At 37.9% G+C, this 19135-nt stretch overlaps 1 protein-coding gene across 2 annotated transcripts; it reads left to right on the top strand.

Annotated features, from left to right (window-relative positions):
• Positions 1–13: 13 nt before the first annotated feature.
• Positions 14–12284, top strand: LOC588644 (protein canopy homolog 2). Of its 2 annotated transcripts, none has more exons than XM_788318.5 (6): positions 14–97; positions 3343–3466; positions 3923–4038; positions 4797–4994; positions 8485–8581; positions 9845–12284. In XM_788318.5, the coding sequence occupies exons 2-6, from the start codon at positions 3358–3360 to the stop codon at positions 9883–9885; spliced, it is 561 nt and encodes a 186-aa protein (XP_793411.4). In that variant the 5' UTR covers positions 14–97; positions 3343–3357; the 3' UTR covers positions 9886–12284. The 2 variants fall into 2 exon arrangements, with proteins under 2 accessions (XP_793411.4, XP_011676536.2); XM_011678234.2 differs by having other exon boundaries at positions 30–93.
• Positions 12285–19135: the final 6851 nt, after the last annotated feature.

Raw genomic sequence — 19135 nt, forward strand, 5'->3', positions numbered from 1 at the left:
TCGTGACTCACTGCGTGTCATGAGAATGGAAGCATAGTACAAAAACGTGATAGTTATAGCAGCAGCGAAGGTAACAGAAAATACGACAGTTCGGTAGGTAAGTGGAGAATATTTCATTGCAGGCAGTGTTATTTTTATATAAGTAATGGGTAGTTTTTTACGTTTTCATTAAAATTACACCACTTTTTCATTGTATATGATGTATTACCACTTACATCTATGTGTTTGTAACGGAGCAAGGGATCAAGTTATCATTTTTCGGGCAAAAGTTCTTCGCGTATATATGCAACGTGAACGATTAGTCTTGGTGTACCGTTTAGAATGTATGGGGACCGCATCCAGGGAAGGTCGCAAGCGCCGCCCACTTGAACTTTGAAGCAAAGATAAGTTTCTTCTTTTCTTTTTTCTTCTACTTCTACTTCTTTTTCTTCTTCTTGTTTTCCTTTTCTTCTTCTTCTTCTACTTCTACTTCTCCTTCTTCATCTTCTTCTTCTTCTTCTCCTAGTCTAGATTAGACCGAAAGCTTCAGTCTCTATAATCGTCGGTTGTTCCACTGAGACTACGTCTGGCTCCACTAGACCTCCGGTTATAGAGACTGAACGACTGCCTATGCCAGCCTGTGTTGAACTTATTCGGCTAGATTTTAGCCGCTAGGCCCCTCCCACAAACTTGCCACGGCCGTATTGTTATGCCCCCAAAATCCCCCAAAATGTCATTTTACCTCGTTCATTTCCAATTTTAAATTAGGCCTAGGCTATAATACATCGGTTCCACTTACTAACTTGATTGATATAATCCGTTTAATGGTCCCTTTTAAGGAAATTATCGGTCAAAATCGACATCCATGTTGAAAATCTTGCAAGCCGTGTTAAACTCTCGCTGCCGTCAATCTCATCCCTTCTAGTCTACGCCGAAGGCAAAATGATTATGAAGGAAAAACTGTGATAACGCCATTACGAACGTGTAGATGGCGCACAGTTTTTCCTTCATAATCATTTTGCCTTCGGCGTAGACTAGAAGGGATGAGATTGACGGCAGCGAGAGTTTAACACGGCTTGCAAGATTTTCAACATGGATGTCGATTTTGACCGATAATTTCCTTAAAAGGGACCATTAAACGGATTATATCAATCAAGTTAGTAAGTGGAACCGATGTATTATAGCCTAGGCCTAATTTAAAATTGGAAATGAACGAGGTAAAATGACATTTTGGGGGATTTTGGGGGCATAACAATACGGCCGTGGCAAGTTTGTGGGAGGGGCCTAGCGGCTAAAATCTAGCGGAATAAGTTCAACACAGGCTGGCATAGGCAGTCGTTCAGTCTCTATAACCGGAGGTCTAGTGGAGCCAGACGTAGTCTCAGTGGAACAACCGACGATTATAGAGACTGAAGCTTTCGGTCTAAGTCTAGATCTACTTCTTCTTTTCGCCTTCTCCTTCTTCTTCTTCTCCTCCTAGCTCCTCCTCCTCCTCCTCCTCCTCCTCCTCCTCCTCCTTCTCCTCCTCCTCCTCCTCCTCCTCCTCCTCCTCCTCATGGGGGGGGGGGGGGGTGCCACACCCCCACCTGTTGGGATATTGTCGGTGAAATTGCGCTGCTGTCAGGAGAAAAGGAAAAGAAAGGAAAGAAGAGAAGAATAAAGGGAAAAAAGAGGAATGAAAGGAAAAGAAAGGAAAAGGAGAAGAGAAAAAGGAAAAAAAAAAAATGGGGATGAAAGAGAGGAGAGAGAGAGGGAGGGGGTAGTTAGAGCCTGAGAGAAGAGGGGTGGGAGTAAGAAAGAGAGGGGTATATTGGGTGGAGTAGCCACGTTGAGGGAGGAAGAAAGATATGCAAAGATAATTATGTAATATGTTGCTGTGTCTGTATTCTTGCTCAATCCTTATGTACTATACCCATGCAGAAGTTTGAAGTCGATAAGATGTAATATGTCGGTTGGCCAGCAATTTTTTTTCCCCTACAAACTGTGTCTTTTTATCGGACAAATAAAAACATTTTTTGAAAATTCAGACAAGGATTACAAGTCGAAAACAGTACAACGAATTGTCTTCTTTCTCTAATAATCTAATGAAACGTCAAAGCTTCCATGCCTCGGATGAGAGGGGAAAAACTGAATTCAGACAAGGATTTAAAGTAGAGAACAGTACAACGAATCATCTTCTTTCTCTAATAATTGAATGAAACCTCAAAGCTTCCGCGCTTCGTGCGGGAGGAGGGGGGAACTGAATTCAGACTCAAAAACAGTATAACGAATCGTCTTCTTTCTCTAATAATTTAATGAAATGTCAAAGCTTCCATGCTTCGCACGAGAGGGGGAAAACTGAATTCAGACAAGGATTTAAAGTAGAGAACGGTACAACGAATCATCTTCTTTCTCTAATAATTTAATAAAATGTCAAAGCGTGGGAGGGGGGAAAAATAATTTAGCTCCTGGCCCCAGGTTTATTTGGTAAATTCTTAAAAATTGAGACATTAGCATTAGTATATTCGTTGGTAATTGGTGGCTAGTTTGGTGACCTCTACACCCCCCCCCCTCACTGAAAAAGGTTTAGCGACGCCCCTGCCTCCTCGTTCTTCTTTTTCTAGTGCTTCCATATTTCAAGCACAAGAATTTACAGTTGATTTATTCAAAATAAATGCAGTCCCCATAGGCCATAGTCTATCTATTAAAGGCAAAGGTGAGAGTAAGACCTCCATTAATAAACCATTTTCGCAATGTAATCAAAATTAAAGTTATGTATAAACCTTTGTTACATGCCATGTAATTGTTGTTAGTTTTGTTCCAAATAATTGTATTTCAATAGGCAAAATGCGAATTGCATACAAAGGGCAACATTATGGCTTGTCTTTATACCTAACAACATAGAATAAATTGTATGCCATTCATATTCTGACTATTATTAATATTAGTATCAAAATACAATTATTCGTAACGGGTGAATGAAATCATTTGTAACAATTTTAATTACATTACGAAAATGGACTATTGAAAGTCAAGCTATGAAAAAATCACTATTGGACATCTGCTTTCAAAATGAACATGATAACGATAGACGCAGGAAATAGAAAAATTTGCAGATCTTTTCTCAATATTTTCATAATTGGAATATTTGACGCTCTATTCCAAAGATACTTTCATCTTTTGGAAGACCTTTTATTGTTAGTTCCTCTTTCCATAGATGAAGGTATTAGATTTTCAAAATGTTATAGATTTTTTTTTGTATATCCCATCAAAATATGATCATAAGCGAAATATGGTCACACTAGTACCATTAGGCATTTTAATAATTAAAGGTAGTTACAGACGTGTAGTACTATAGATCTAATTCAACATATTTTATTTCAGATGTAAGAAAACAAGATGTATTGGATTCGTCCTCTGAGAGCTTCCATCTTGGTCCTGTGTATACTGGGATTGTACTCCAATGTTCAAGCAGGGAGAGAGATAGATTCGGATGTGTATTGTGGAGGTAAGCAAGCAAGTCAACTACCTTCAAGGCAAATTTCAGAAAGGGAATGAAACATTAACGTGATTCGATAAAGCAGGTTGAAAGGAGAATATTATCTGTTGCTGCTTGTTGATGTTCAAAGTAGCTTGCTTTTGTCATGACGCCACGAGGCAGTGTTTCACTTCTAGAAAAGCCTGTACTATGTAGGTTACAGCTTTGAAAAAAATGTTTATATTCTATGATGAAAAAGAAAATGATTTGTGTCTGTACTTTTGTGATGTCACCAGAGCCATCCCAAATCACTGTTTGTTGTTTTAAAGCAAGAATAGATACTTCAAATTTTACTATGTAGATTTGATTTTGTTCAGCCCATTGTATTGATTTTATCAATATTTGAATGTATTTCGTTTGTTACTTTTGTTTTTTATTTTCTTGTTATGCACTGACATGTCATGAAATTCTCTGTTTGAACTCTAGCATGTCGAGCATTGATCAGTGAGGTTGAGTATGCCATAACTCAGGAAGACCCTCGTCAGACTATTACTGTTGGGAGTTTCAGGATTGACCCCAAAGGGGAACAAAAACAAAAAAAGGTCAGTTCATGAGTTATGTTTATTGTTTTATCACTATGAATTCAATCACCCATGCCTTATAGGGGAAAATGATCACAATCACTATACGGTTCTCCTTTGGTCTCTTCTTCTGTTACAACTTATATGGGATGTACAGGTATATTTCTATACCACTGTTTCCCCTTAGAATGCAGTAAGTTCCTAAATGTGCATGGGTTTAGTGGTGACTCTTCATTCTAAGGGACCTCCATTTAACGTCCTATCCGAGTGATGGATTTTTCTCCACAGTAATCAAGTCTGCCTCTATTGACCAGGAAATGTGCACATTAACACATAACATAGGCTGCAGTCATCCACCTGGGATGTATTCATGCCCCTAATAAGTTTCAATCTTAACAGCATATTATATTATGACTTAACTACCTCGACACGACTTAAAGAACTAGACTAGGCGTATATAGTCAAATTTGACTGAACGCCATAAATACAACCAACAACGCATTTTAGAGTTGTACAGTCAAAACAAGTTCATGAAGATCTTTGAAAAATATTGTCTCTGCAGATACAAGATAAGTTATGTGGTCTTTTTTTAAAGGAAAAATAGTGATTAATGCTTTCAGTCAGTTCAACACTTTCAATACTTGTTCAGTTTTAGACTTCCTTTCTTTAAAGAGCAACTGACTAGTAGTCAATACTTCAAACATAATTCAAAACTTACATGCATTCAAAAGATTTTGGACAAAAAATGTAAAAAATTAATTCTTATTATCTCTTGGTAGATACCATATGCTGGATCTGAGTTGCACTTGACTGAGGTGATGGAGACCGTCTGTGATAAAATGACCGACTACGCAGAAAAGACAGACCCAGAGACCAATGAGAAAACCTATGTGAGGTATCAGGCACGGAATGGAGAAGACATGGAACTTATAAATGTATCTATCAACCTCACCACAGGGAAAGTTCTGAAAGTTGCAGTAAGTTTTCTACCTAATTTATTCAATACATCAATGACAATCTTGAATTCTGGTAGTAGCAAAGTGTCTGACTGGTGCATACAAACAAAATCATCACTTTAAACTGATTTTTTTTAGAAATTACAAAGAAATGAACCTTGTTTTTAAATGAAGAATAATCCCCAATCTTTATTAGGCCTACAGCTGAGAAATTCAAAAAATACCCCCCCCCCCCCGAAAAAAAAATGAAGGAAAATGTTTAGTTTTTTTTCACTACTTTAAAGATATATTGTACCACATGTGCATTTCTGTGATGTTGTGCTTTTTATTTGTTGATTATTGGCAGGTTTTCCTTATCTTCTCTTTTTGTTTAACATTATTTTGTCAGTGGTTTTGCATCCCCCATGATAAAAAAAAGTACATTAGCTTTATTTTGAACTGTGTAGAAAAAGTTAAACATATTTCTTGCATAATACAGTCTTATTTAAGTTACTTTTAATGAGATACATGTACTACTAAACATCACCTTTTGGAAGCTTAAGGATGTTTGGCCCCCACTTGTAGAAATATGATCTCCTTCACATTTTATCCAACTTGTAAAACGTGTGCCCTCACTCCCCGTCCTCCCTGTTACTGGATTAATGCTATATTACTGCAATTGTCAGTACTCTAGTGGCTATGACTTCCTGCACATCCTGTTTGTCACTTTCAATTTTTCATAAAATCGAAATTTTTTGTAAAATGATATGTGTTAGTTACATTTAGTTATGCCTTGATGTATTGTGCAGAGCCCCCCCCCCCCCCCAGAACATGACACTGGATTGGTTAAAATGTTTTGGTTTTTATTAAACATAAAGATCTATATATTTACTTTCAAATAGAACTACTTGTGCTTTAAGTGCAAAACAATGAATGTCTGAAAAGGAAAAGGCTTAAATGCTGGAGAGAAGACACTTTTTTTACTACCATCTATTTGAAAAGGAGAAAAGTACATCACATCCCCGTCTTATATAGAGTTGAGTTTGATCTGAATCAATCGCAAGACCTCTAACTAATTTCAAGTTTGCAGTCCCCTATTGGGATTGATGTCAAAATAAGATGGGGACCAGGACTACTTGTCCTGACATTACGGACCCCTGGACAACTACCTGTCAAAGAATTACCCCAGGACAAGTACCCCCCCCCCCTCCCCTTCATTGGGTAATAACACTCCCCATCCCTCTCCTGGACAACATACACCTGGACAGTTATCCCCAAAGACAATTACTCATTCAGGTCTGTCGCTCTTAGTTGGCCAGGGGGCCAGGGGGACTTTTCCTACGAGGCAATTGTCCTAAAGGGTAGTTTTCGAGAGTGGCGGGGGGGGGGGGGGGGGGGAGTAATTCCCTTAAGGCGGAGGGATTGTTGTTTTGGGTTCGTGTTATAGTCCCCTATTAGGATTGATGTCAAAATAAGATGGGGACCAGGACTACTTGTCCTGACATTACGGACCCCTGGACAACTACCTGTCAAAGAATTACCCCAGGACAAGTACCCCCCCCCCTCCCCTTCATTGGGTAATAACACTCCCCATCCCTCTCCTGGACAACATACACCTGGACAGTTATTCCCAAAGACAATTACTCATTCAGGTCTGTCGCTCTTAGTTGGCCAGGGGGCCAGGGGGACTTTTCCTACGAGGCAATTGTCCTAAAGGGTAGTTTTCGAGAGTGGCAGGGGGGGGGGGGGTTAATTTCCTTAAGGGGGAGGGATTGTTGTTTTGGGTTTGTGTTCTTGGGATACTTTGAAGGGGTGGGGTAGTTGTCCAAAAGAGAAGTGTACTAGAATGAGACAAACAATTAATTTAACAGGACTCTAATGTTTATTTTATCTATTTTTTTATATTCATTGGTGTGAACTTGAAAGAAACTTTTCTACACAGTTATTATAAAATCATGACCTTCTCATTTAGTGTCGATCATGTTCTAAAACATCTGTCCAAAATTTGAAACCTGAATCTGCAGTTCCTTTGAAAATGCCCACCTCCCACACTGTGAAAAGCACAGGAGAGGAAAAGGGCTGGTTGACGTTTCTCGAACAAATTCATCTTATCACAAAAGGAAATTGATCATTTTGAGAGAAGTAATTGCCCAGAAAGTGTCTTTCTTTGTAGTCTGCTACAGGGCACATGGAGAGCATTATGCTGCCGTATCAAATGCCGAGCGTTTAATTTCGAAAAGGAAATTTACTTTATCCAACAACGCAGACATCAACCACCCACACAGTTCCAAAATGTTTCTAGTGTGGTCATTCCCCTTCAAATTTATCAGGAATAAATAGAGAGTCAGCATTATAATATATCCCTTCATATCCTTTTAAAAATGTGATGTTAAAGCTACTATGTTGCTTTTTCAAGTAACATTATAACTGCTAAGATTGTGCATCATAAAGCTGTCTTCAGATGCGTAAAGGGACAAATTATTGAAGGTTTTACCAAATTTGTTGTAGGCTGGTGTGTTTATTAAGAAAACATATTTTTAACTCTGTGTTGAATAATATGAGTTAATGTCCTTCTGGCTCTAAGTAGACATATCCTCCATTCATTCAAAATGGGAACGCAAAAGCTCAGTGAGCGTAGCGTGGTTTTTAAATTAGTTGGTCCTATGTTTGAAAACCCAGGGTTAATATGCTTATTCAATTAGCCAAGGCATAAAACAGTGTTGCCCGATTCCTGGGAAAATGCTTTTAATACAGGAAAGGTTCCCTGGTTACATGTTCATGTTTTGTTCTGTGATCAGGATGGATGGGTGGGGGGGGGGGCTGTAAAAAATGTCTGAAATTAATAGTAATTATCCTTATAATTAATTTTAGTACATTGGTAGGAAATTAGTCGTCGTGGGTCAATCTCATATGATCTCACAAAAAGTTTGTAGGTTAAATATAGTTTTTTTTATATACTTTGATATGTGAATGAAATTTATGGGCAAATATATATATATATATATATATATATATGTGCAAAACAGCAATGTCATCTTTAATGTTGTGTAAGAAATGGAAACCATATGCTGTGTGTGCTTTTCTAGGAAGTGCAATTTACTTATCCCCTAAGAGTGTCATTGTCCTAATTTATTGGCAAACATGGACTCTATGTGGACTAACCTGGATCACCTACCTGCCGTCCTAGAGAGAGGTGAAAGATATCATGTCTACAGCTCAGCGTATGCCCTTGACGGGTTTGTTCCTGTTGTGAGTTCATACTCAAGGACTTGGTGCTAATATGTACCACTCCTGTGACCCTCCCCTTCCCCCTTGTTCTTCCTCCCCCGGGAGTAGAGTGGTTCCTCCCACCTGTCACTTTCCATTTCTCTCAGTTGCTTTCATTTGCAGGCTAGTCCCGCAATAACTTCATTCTTTTTTCCATTTTTGTTGTTTTCAATATGAATCCAGGTGGAGTTGTTCTTTAAAATCATCACCATTGTTGAGTAAGGAACTGTTTTTTTAAATGTTTTCTCTCTCCCTTTCCTCCCAGTGCGAAAATATTATTGAAGATTACGAAGATGAAGTGCTGAGATTGTACAGGGAAAAGTCAACGGACATTGAAACCAGCCTGTGCTCCAGTCTTACAAGTAAGTAAAGCGTGTGCCAAGATCATTGCGTTAGTCTGACGAATCGGGTTGAAAGTGACATTTAAGGTTCCATTTCATATTGAGGAACGGTAATTGGTGTTTATTAAGGATTAGTTGCATGCTTTTCAGATAAAGTCGATGGGAAGAGATAAAGATGTTATCCCACGCATCGTTTATTGTTTAACAAGTGATGTCAACTTGTGAAGATTTGTAGAATATGTATGTGATGTTACGGATGTATTCATTGCTTTCTCAGAAGAGCTTGCAACGTAGGAATAATTTATCTCTGTTTTTATTGCATAACTTTTGATATGAACAATGAATGAGAGTTTTAGATTTAGAAAATAAAGAAGGAACCATGGCGAAAATATATATTCTAAAATGAGACATTGGGCTATTTGTCCCAAAACCAGAACATTAACTGATGTAGAATAGCAAGAAATTAGGTGTTTATTTGTGGCTTTTTAGGTAACACTCAGTAAAATGTGCAAAAGTAAATATCAAAACCACAAACTGGGTGCATTCTTTAAACCCTGCCCTTTTACTTTATATAAGTTGACAAAGATTTCTTAACTTGTTATTTTTTTTTTATAAATGTAATGCTTCCTGGGAGAAATTTCAATTATTAAATATATTTGTGGCTTCCACCCAGTAAATAAGATCGATTGATCGATCTGTATCAATAAGGTCGATTGATCGACCTGTATTGAAAAACACAAGTCAGAAAAAATCTTGGAACCAGCGGGATTAATAATAACTTGTTATTGTCTTTCAAATGGTAACTGTCTGTCTCTACTGAGTAGTAATATCAAATTGTTTTCCAATCTCATCAAAAGGAGTGTAGTTAGCTGTTAAATTTTAAAATGTTTATTTAGAAGATGGACCAATTAGGATGATGATGACTTTAAAGGTCAAGTCCATTGTGATATTAAGTTGGTTTTAATATAAGCAGAAAAATTAGAGGAACAGGTCAGTTGACGTTGAGTAAATTCTGATGAAAAATAAGAAAGTTATGAATTTTCGAGGTTGCGACCAAACATGAATTGGCAACACTTTGATGTATCTTGTGAGCTCCTTTGATCCATTTCAAATCAGGAATCAGAGCTTTACAAGACTTATAAGCTAAGGTTGGCATAGTAATGACTGAATTTTGAATATAGCTTTTTTATGTCTAAGAATAGAAAATATTTACAAATTTTGCCATGTGAATGGATAGTATTCTTATTCTCACTTGTATTTTAATGTATTTCTCTTTCTCCTCAGAACTTTGTGAGGGTTCATCGTCAGCGCACACCGAGTTATGACCCCCAGGCTTATTTCATTAGTACGCTAAGTAACGGAAACTATTGATCAATGATTTTAAGTAGTTTTGATAGTGGTTCATCAGAATATACAGATATCCCTTTTATTTGAGGCACAAAGTAAACCTTATGAATAAAATTGATTGTATTTGCCAAGAGCATTCCGTTAATGTGTGTGAGAACTTTCATAAGAGAGCGCAAAGGGTATTGATAGTATTTTTTCAGGAAGCAGCAAATATTTGTGTAGGTTTACAAAATATTCAATGCAGAAATTAAAGGGGGTGCACCAAGCTGCTATAATGAAATACAAATATTATGAAATGCATAAGAAACAAAATGTGCTACATGAATATGTACATATGCATTTAACTGTTTATTTAAAGTTTCATAAAGAAACTGGCAATGTCAATTGCTATTACATGTCCTTCATAAATCAAGAAGTTGATATAAACTATAATTGCAAACATCACAGCTCAATCAAGATGAATTAGAGCTGACTGTTGGCAAAACTACTCTACTAAATTCTTTTGCGTGAAATAGCACCATATGTTTTAAAAGAGTGAGATATAATACAAGTATGTTGTAAACATGTGATGTTACTGATTGTGGTGCACCTGTGGATACAGCACTTATATGGCATCTGTTGAGCGCCAGAAGGGAGTTAGCTCATATACCTTAACACATAGGCAACACCCTTCTGCTTCGGACAGACAATGTGTACATTTAAGTCCAGATTATAAAGATCAATGTGCCTAAGTTCACCCTCATGAGAATCATCATGTTCCTTACTCTTCCACATGTGGAAATTCTCTTTCAAAATTGGTTTCACTTCTTTTTAACTATCTTTCCTAGCCTTTGTCATAGCTCTAGAGATTGGGCTGGTTTTGACTTGCTTACAGGTAGATTGAGTCTTTATGAACCTGATCATGCCTTTTGCAAGACCTAACAACATAATTTCAGGTATTATGTAAATGTTACCCTTATTCTTGCTCGAGATACCTAGGTGTGAAATTTATGAATTGCACAAATCTTATTCTATATTCTTAAGATTCACAAATCTTATGGCAAATCTTATTTTATATTAGTTATTAGCCAGAGAACAGCCTCTTTGGCAAATTTTCAGCCAGGGCTTTGCTGACCGTCTCAGGGCAAGTTCATTGTACATTCTTTCAAACATTTGCCCGGCTGATATGTTTCCTTGCCTCAGAGCATCAAACAAATTCATAATTTTTCTTAGTATTTGTAGTGATCTATCAGTAAACCTGTCCCAAAGCATCAACACTGTCACATCAACTAAATATTGTAATGTCATTCCATCCAACAACAACCAAAACATTCACACCACTAATTCATTCTTTCATTCTCCAACAAGTGCCTCCCGATGCCGCTGGGCATTTTGTTATTTTCATGTTTTATCAGAAAGGGAGAAGTATTTTACCCCTGTTTTAAGGTGCCTCTCTTTATTCCATTAAGTCAGTGTTATGGGGATCAATATCATTGGGTAATGTAATGGCACATCGGTAGAGAGTTAGATGGAAGTTGTCACTGGAGAGACCCCCAAAATAAATTGAAATCAATTGATCGTGTATGCACTGCACTTTTCATATATTCGTTGAGTGATTTGCCTTGTGGCATGATGTGTCATCATCGTGGCAACGTTTCTTGGCTGTTTAGGGGAGTAATTATCAGCCCTAGTTGGTGTTTTTGTAATTGTAGTTATTGCTTGTGATTTTTTTATTTGGGGTCATATTCTAAGTGCTTGACGCAATTGAAGAAGACAAGTGTTCTTCTCAAGTCTTTTTAACGTCACAGAAGAGACACTCCAGATTCAATCTTTTTTCAAGATAAAATATTTCAGACTTGTTTTCAACTTTTTAACTGTTTGTACGAAGGAGTCTTTTCCAAGATAAGTAAAAGTTGCCATATTAACTTTCAAAAAAAGTAATTCCTGTATTGTACCCTAGTTGAAAGTTTGAATATCATTTGTAAGGATTTATAATAGGTGCCGACTTCAATATTTATATGTATATATCATCACCTTATATGTTTCAAGACGTGATATATAACTTATCCTTTTCTTTCATTAGGTGTGAATTTGAAAAGTTATTGGAAATATTTCATAAAGCATTGTTTGTTCCTTTAAATAATGTGATTGTGCCTATTAAGATTATTGCGATTATATATGATTTTGTATATCAATATCACATTATATTATTATGCACCAAACAAGTCCAAATTAAACCACAATTGCCTTTTCCATGTTTATACCAAAAGTTATGTTTGATTTGAAGTTGAGTAGGATATGTAAAGTGGAACACAGTATCGTGTTAAAGTGAAATATAAATATTGTTTTGGTGGATTTACTATACTTTATAAATGTGAAATCGTCAGTCGGAAAGCAACTCTGTTTATTTTTTCCCTTTTTTCGTGTAGTTGTGTCTTCAACTGTGTAGAAGAGAAATAAGAGAGTGAGAGCCTAGAGAAATCAAGTGAATGAGATGATGACTACATTGATGAGATATGATCATATTGAGGATAATGCATGAGGAGGGTGACGGTAAAGAGGGTAGTGGTGGTTTTGGTGATGGTAAAAATGATCTGATTGCAAATGGTGATGTGAATATTATGCAGTCGAAGAGTTTGGGAACAGAAAAAGAAGATATTAATGTCTGCTTCAAGGGTAGTAACTTTAAATGTAGATACAACCTACCTTGCACTGATGAATTAGATTTGTGATGGGTTTCTCTTTATTCATCATAGCTTTATTCATCTTTTTACTTACCCTTTTTTCCATCCACTTAACGAAACCATGAATTAGAGCCCTGAATCAATTTTATTTTTTGAAATGTTTGCATTACCGATAAAACAAGGGGAATAACATCTTAAGAGGAATAGAATAACGGAGTGTCTAACTTGAGCTTATCTTCTTTCCTGCCTAGCTGCCTCGCCTGCCAGTCTTGGCGTAGCCAAAAGTTTTTAGAGTCCCTTGTTTGTGGCACGATACTCCTGAGCTAACAGACCCTAATGGTTTGCTCCAACACCGACTGCCTGAGTTTGATTGACTAAAGCGGTTTAGAATGAGGCGGTTAGTCGCTTGGCCCAACATCAGCGCGACTCAAGCAAATGTCAACGAAAAATGAATACACAAGTTTACGCTTTGGACAGCCGATCAATAGCGCAGCACTAGGCACGGAAGATCTCTTCCTTCATTTTACGTTGAAGGGAGAAAGAAAAAAAAAAGCTTGAAAATATTGAAACAGGTGGCGGCGCTATGTAGACATAACCTTCGAATTTCTGCCTTGAGAAGATTTCTTCAAATTCGTTTAGTCAATCTCGAGTCACCCAAGCATGGACTTAAGACAATTAGAATAACTAGAATTGAGGTTTTTTCTCCGCCGAACATACATCTCGATAAATATGCATTATCTCTTACCCCGGTAATTTAATGACGGTTCGACGATCAATCAAGCGAACTCTTGAAAAAACTACTTCTCTCAAAAACGTTGGCAGGACACTGTCGCTAGCTGTCCGTTTTGATTATGATTTGATACAGTATTTGACACAGGCCTTATGGTTGATGACAGTAAGTTGACATTCAAAATTCAATTAGCCATAATTATTAACGATGACAGAAAATATGGTTTGGGTGGCAGCTTTGTTTATCAATATCAATAGCGCGAAGAGTCGAAGAGAGGCACTAATGCCTTTCGAAGAAACAAATCCGTCAAGAAAACAGTTTGTATTAGTGTGCGAAACAACAATAACCGCTCATGGCCATGGCATGCATCCATGGAATGAACGTGATTGTTTTTTAAAACAAGAATTTCTAATAGTTGAAACTACGACAAAATTGTCAGAAAATGGGCGGTATGATGTTTGAAAAAACGCGAAAGTTTAAAACAAACCTTTGATGACGCAGACTTGTTCTTTTCTCTATGTGAATCTGCTCACGATAAAGGTAAATTGGAGATTGAGAGTATCGAAAGTGTCAAAGAATTTAGTTGTGTGGAGGTTGATGCTCCCTCTAAGTTATGCAATCAAATTTTTTTTACTAGACATAATTATTAGTCCGATAAAGCAAAGTTTGTTTGTGTTTTGTTTTCTACGTTTTCCTTTGTTATGTTCTGTGAGTTAGTTCATAAGCATTTTAAGCTCCCCCCCCCCCCCCCCCCACCTAAACAAATCTGAATGACCGCTAAACCTTACAAAGGCGCATTGCAGAGGAAAATGATGTAAATTGAGCCATGATGTGAAAGATAATACCCCCAAGAAAATCGACTTGGTATATGAAAGGAACCCATGAAATTTTGCCTACACCGTCTTATTAAATCCAAATCACACATGTTTATCGTAATAACAAATTTCTCATTTAATATAAGATGTAGCTGTGGGGTTTACCAAAATCGTTATTAACTGAAGAATCAATATTGTACAAGAAACCGGAGCTGGACTGACGAGTTGTCCCCAAACACAGTTAATATTATTTATTGATTGTTAATATGATTTGGATACTGACTTGTGTTTCGCCCAAAGGGCATAATAAGTTCTTTTGGTAAGACAAACCCCAGTTGAACGTTGGTGAGAGGGTGACTATACGCCAGGTTTTTTATGTCAGAATTTTACGTGTACTTTGTCATATTGATCACTAAAATGCCAACGCACTGCATGAGCAGCACAAAGTTTCACCAGGAGTTTGAGCTAGCAGGGCAAGTTTGATGGTAAGAAATATATCTATTAAAACCACAACAACTTTTGGAAGTTCGTGTTGTGTCTCCAAGAGAGATGATAAGGAGAGTTTGGTGATTGAAGTCTGGAGGGGGGCCTCCTCCATCATCCATATTATAATGGAGATTTCCCAGTATCTCAGTGAGTGACATAGCATGGATCGTTTGGTAGTGGTGGTGGGGCGATCACAGGGGGGGGGGGGGGTGATAGGGCAGGCGCGGATACAGGATTTCTTAGGGGGGCCCAAATTTGAAATCAATTTGAAATTTAGTGTGCTGAAATTTGAAAATCGTGCCGGCCAATATTTCGCTCAGTGGAGGAGGTGGAGGGGGGGGGGGGGGGGGGGGGGGGGGGGTATTGAGTACTAATTTTTTTTTTTTTGCTCCCGAAAATTTGAAAATCGCACCGGCCGATAATTCGCTCAGTGGGGGGGGGGGGGGTAGTGAGCACTTTGGAAAGCAGGAAACCTATTCTACTTCTTTTTTTTTCGCCCGTCGTCTTTTCTTTCATATTTACGGAGTTAAAAAGGCATGCCTAAAGATTTTCTGTTAACATTCATTTTTTCTGATGAAATATAGATTGACATATTTGATTCTTTATACTTTATGTATATTCTTGTGCCTATGCCACACCAGCACCCCTCCCATTCTCTCTTTCTCTCTCTCCATCTCTCTCTCTCTCTCTCTGTCTCTCTCTCTCTTTCCGTATCGGACACAATACATATGCACCTAACCCTCCAAACGCACACCCTTTCTATCCTACCCCTCTAATAGAAGCAAAATGAATCTATCAAACGGGGGCGAATCCGTTGATAGCGGAAAAAGAAGACCGGTTAATAGTGCTATCAGTCGCGCGCGCAAACAACTTTATGTTTACTCAGCCATCTTCTCTCGTTTGCCACCGCAACGTCATCTATATTAACACGTCCGTTCGTTCCTTTGCTCAGCCTCTTCAGAACACGCGTGCTCCCACCATTACCCAATTACCTCCAATTAATACAGCACGGGCCGGGGGGCAATAGTGATGCGGAGATGAGTAAAGAGAATAATCGGTGTCGCGTGCGCAAACACTCTTCTATAATAGTAGTAGGGCGCGGCAGAGCGTCAATATGAGCCCAATATTGTGCATTTTGTGATAAAAACACCAAATTTGGCGCACAGGTTGTTTGACGTGGTTTTTAGTAGAAAAGGTGGAGGTTGAGCCATACCATGTCGAAAGCTACCGAATTCTACCTCTCATTTTAGACCCATCGAATTTGAGATGGCTCAAGACCCAATTTTACTCTAAAATTGTCACTCTACCTGTGTGCCAAATTTGGTACTTTTATCACAAAATGCACAATTAAATTGCTATGCCGCCCACTTTAAAGAATTTCGTTAATCTGATTATATTATAGGCTATATAGTTGTGTGTTAATTTCTGTGATTGTGTTTCTCTGTAAAATTGTAAGGTTTCCCTTTCTCCACCCGACCCAACCCCGCCCTTCTCCATCCCCTTTCTCTCTCTCCCTCTCTCTCTCTCTCTCCCTCTTTCTCTTTCTCTTGCTCACACTCACACGCACACAGTCATGCACACATTGTTTTCTATATTTCTTTCTCTCATCTTTCTCCTTCTTTCTCCCTTTTTATTTTTTCTCTATCTTTCATTAAACTATTTTTTCTTTGCACTTCACTTTTTTTTCATTCTTAAAATCTTAACAATCTTTAAAATTCTAATGTTCTTTTTAATAATTCGACGAATGTGGAGGCAATTTGGTTGCCTTTTCCATAGATCGTTCTATCATTAATTTCCATTTCTTAATCGTTAAAAACTGAAACTATAGCCCACAAATAACTTTCCACAATTATCATTTCAATCAATAGAGGTGTCAAGTAAAATCTATCAAACACATTGCCTTCATTTCAGTTACATTTTATAACGTATTATTGCTGTTTATTTTACTCCTTTGTTTCAACTATCATTACTCTATAATATTATGTCAGACTCTTAGTCTACAGATCTAGGTTTTATGATAGGTTTTTTTTTCATCTGTTAAAAATTATTCTAAATCTTTTGAACTGAAAAAAGACTTATATGGGGGTAAAATACTTGTTAGTCTGTCTTACTTGTAAGATGTAAGTGTTGTTTTTTTTTAATGGAATGGGTGAACTTTGAAAGTAAAATCATGATTATTAAAGAAAACATTAAAGTATGATTTCGCTTAATTGCAACAACGAATACTGATAAAGTGGCACGCGACTATAACACCTTGTCAATTATGAAGATACCACTATAGGATTACATCATCTGCAAAGTTTTGCTGTGTGCAGCTGAATCAACGGATGTCGAATAAACGAATGGTGAACTGATGATTCAATTTCAAGAATTTTTGTCAGATCCATCATTATCTATCTCCATCTCACTCGATTTGATTGTTTCTGCTTTAAAAAAAGCTTTGATGGAATTGGATGTTAATGTTTACCGTCATGACTGGAGTTCGAGCCCCGAAATCGATGTCAAATGGGTTCTTCAAGAAACGAGTAAACGGGCAGGATAAACCATGCTGCCCGCTGAATAAAGACTGCCCCGTTAATTGATCAAGTATAGCCAAGATAGATTACAACTTAGGTGAAAGCCAACTCAAATAAAGACTATTCGAGTTAGAAAAGACATGGAAATGTTTTGTATTAATTGATGAGTGAGTGATTCTGAGTGGTCAGCCCTCGGCGGATCGCCTCTCGCCACACCACGGGCAAGCCCTGGCTAGAGAGTGGTTAGTGTCTCCGTTGATGAGAGGAGAGAGAGAGGGAGATGGTACTGGGTTATTGCTATTCAATTACCAATAATCCTTGGCTGCAAGCTGTACCAACAAGTCGATCGATCAGAGCCAATTTTGTAACTGTCTTTTTAGCTCTTAATCGTCAGCGGGTCGGTGATGCAGCACCGTTTTGCTCGCCGGTTTGTTAAAGTCTTCCTAAACCCTCAAAGATTCGTGCACGAGTGCCCATTAGTGAATACCAGCGCAGAGCCAGAAACCTCTTAGTTTAATAATCGTGTAACTCTTTTTAGATTTGACTCGATCAGTTTTCATGGTGTAAATTTCTATTCTAGTTTCTTCATTTCAAGATCCTCAATCTTGCATAAGTATGTACTGGCTTTATAATACGTTTGATATCCTCTCTCACTCTCGCCAGCTCCCCTTCTCCATCTCCCCTCTCTCTCTCTCTCTCTCTCTCTCTCTCTTCGATTTTGTTGTCTCCATGCTCCCCCTTATCATTTTCTAGGTACTCTTTCTTTTTTTAAATGTTCTTTGAATATTGAATCATTTTTATTTCATGTATGAGTCACGAGTCTAAAGTATAGAAGTCAATGGACTTTGAATCACTTGGCAATGGGTTTGAATCCCTGCCGCAGCATCCTTGGAAAGTCATTCAACTACATTTGCCACTCTTCACCCATGTGAACACAGCAAGAAGAAATTCATTCAATGTTTGATGGAAACTTAACTACAACCAGGAGAATGATATTCAGGCTCTAAATAGTATATACTGCATTGATAATAGTTTATTTACTACTACAATTTCTCTTGAAATAGTTTATAATTCTGAGAGCAATATCATACAAACTGTCACAATCAAAATATGAGAATGTATAAAAACATGTTATAAATTATTACTGTTCTTTTAGAGTTTGAAAGATTACACTTCCATTTTCCTGCACTGAATAGAATGGCGCCGAACTACCTGACCAAAAAGTGAAGAGGAAGTATTTTGTCTCTAAATGGTGAGAAATTGGCATGATGGATCTTCGAATTATTCCAAATCGACTGTCCTCTTGCACCTGTATTTGCAATGCCATTTTGACGAGTCGGCATTGTTTAAAGCGCGATGTCTTGAAAGGGGAATAGGGCTGCACGCGACATGACACCCGCGCACCGTGCGCAGCCGTGTATACAGAAAAGCGCGGGAAACAGACGATGTGCAAATCCCGACAGACTCTCTCGAGCCGCTCTCCAACCACGTATCACTAGCTAATGTAAAGCACTCCAACTCAAGGGTTGACACTGACTACGCGCAGGGGCAAAGAACAGTGGAGACAGCCAGTGGTTTCGTCATTTTGTCAAAGTCAATTCCAAAATGAAAGAAATCGATGAAATGCTTTTAATCCACTGATGCATCCTGGATGGGGTTTTTGTGTCATGCTAGCTGCTGCCCTGGCCACATTGGTCGCCATTTTGAGAGAGCGCTCTGGGCCAGTATGACAGCATGGTATTAAGGCAGTAAATGGAGAGAATACGGCCACTTGTCGCTCATTTGTGTCGCGATAAAGGCTTTTTGCGGCTCCAGGTGTAAAGGTGGCCGCTAGCAATGGATCGTTTTAAGTGCTCCTGTTTGATTTGGGAACAAAAATGTAGAAAACTCAGAGGAATGCGGTTTGTTTGATCAAAACAATACCCTCGAGATCAAGGTAGTTTGTAAAGAATCGAAAAAGAAAATTTGTTCCAATAGTAGTTGTAAGAGAAAAACATAGCATACTTTGCTTTTTCTAT

The sequence above is a fragment of the Strongylocentrotus purpuratus genome, unplaced genomic scaffold (assembly GCF_000002235.5).
Source record: "Strongylocentrotus purpuratus isolate Spur 01 unplaced genomic scaffold, Spur_5.0 spur5_scaffold_6, whole genome shotgun sequence".
In the NCBI taxonomy this organism is placed as follows: Eukaryota; Metazoa; Echinodermata; class Echinoidea; order Camarodonta; family Strongylocentrotidae; genus Strongylocentrotus; species Strongylocentrotus purpuratus.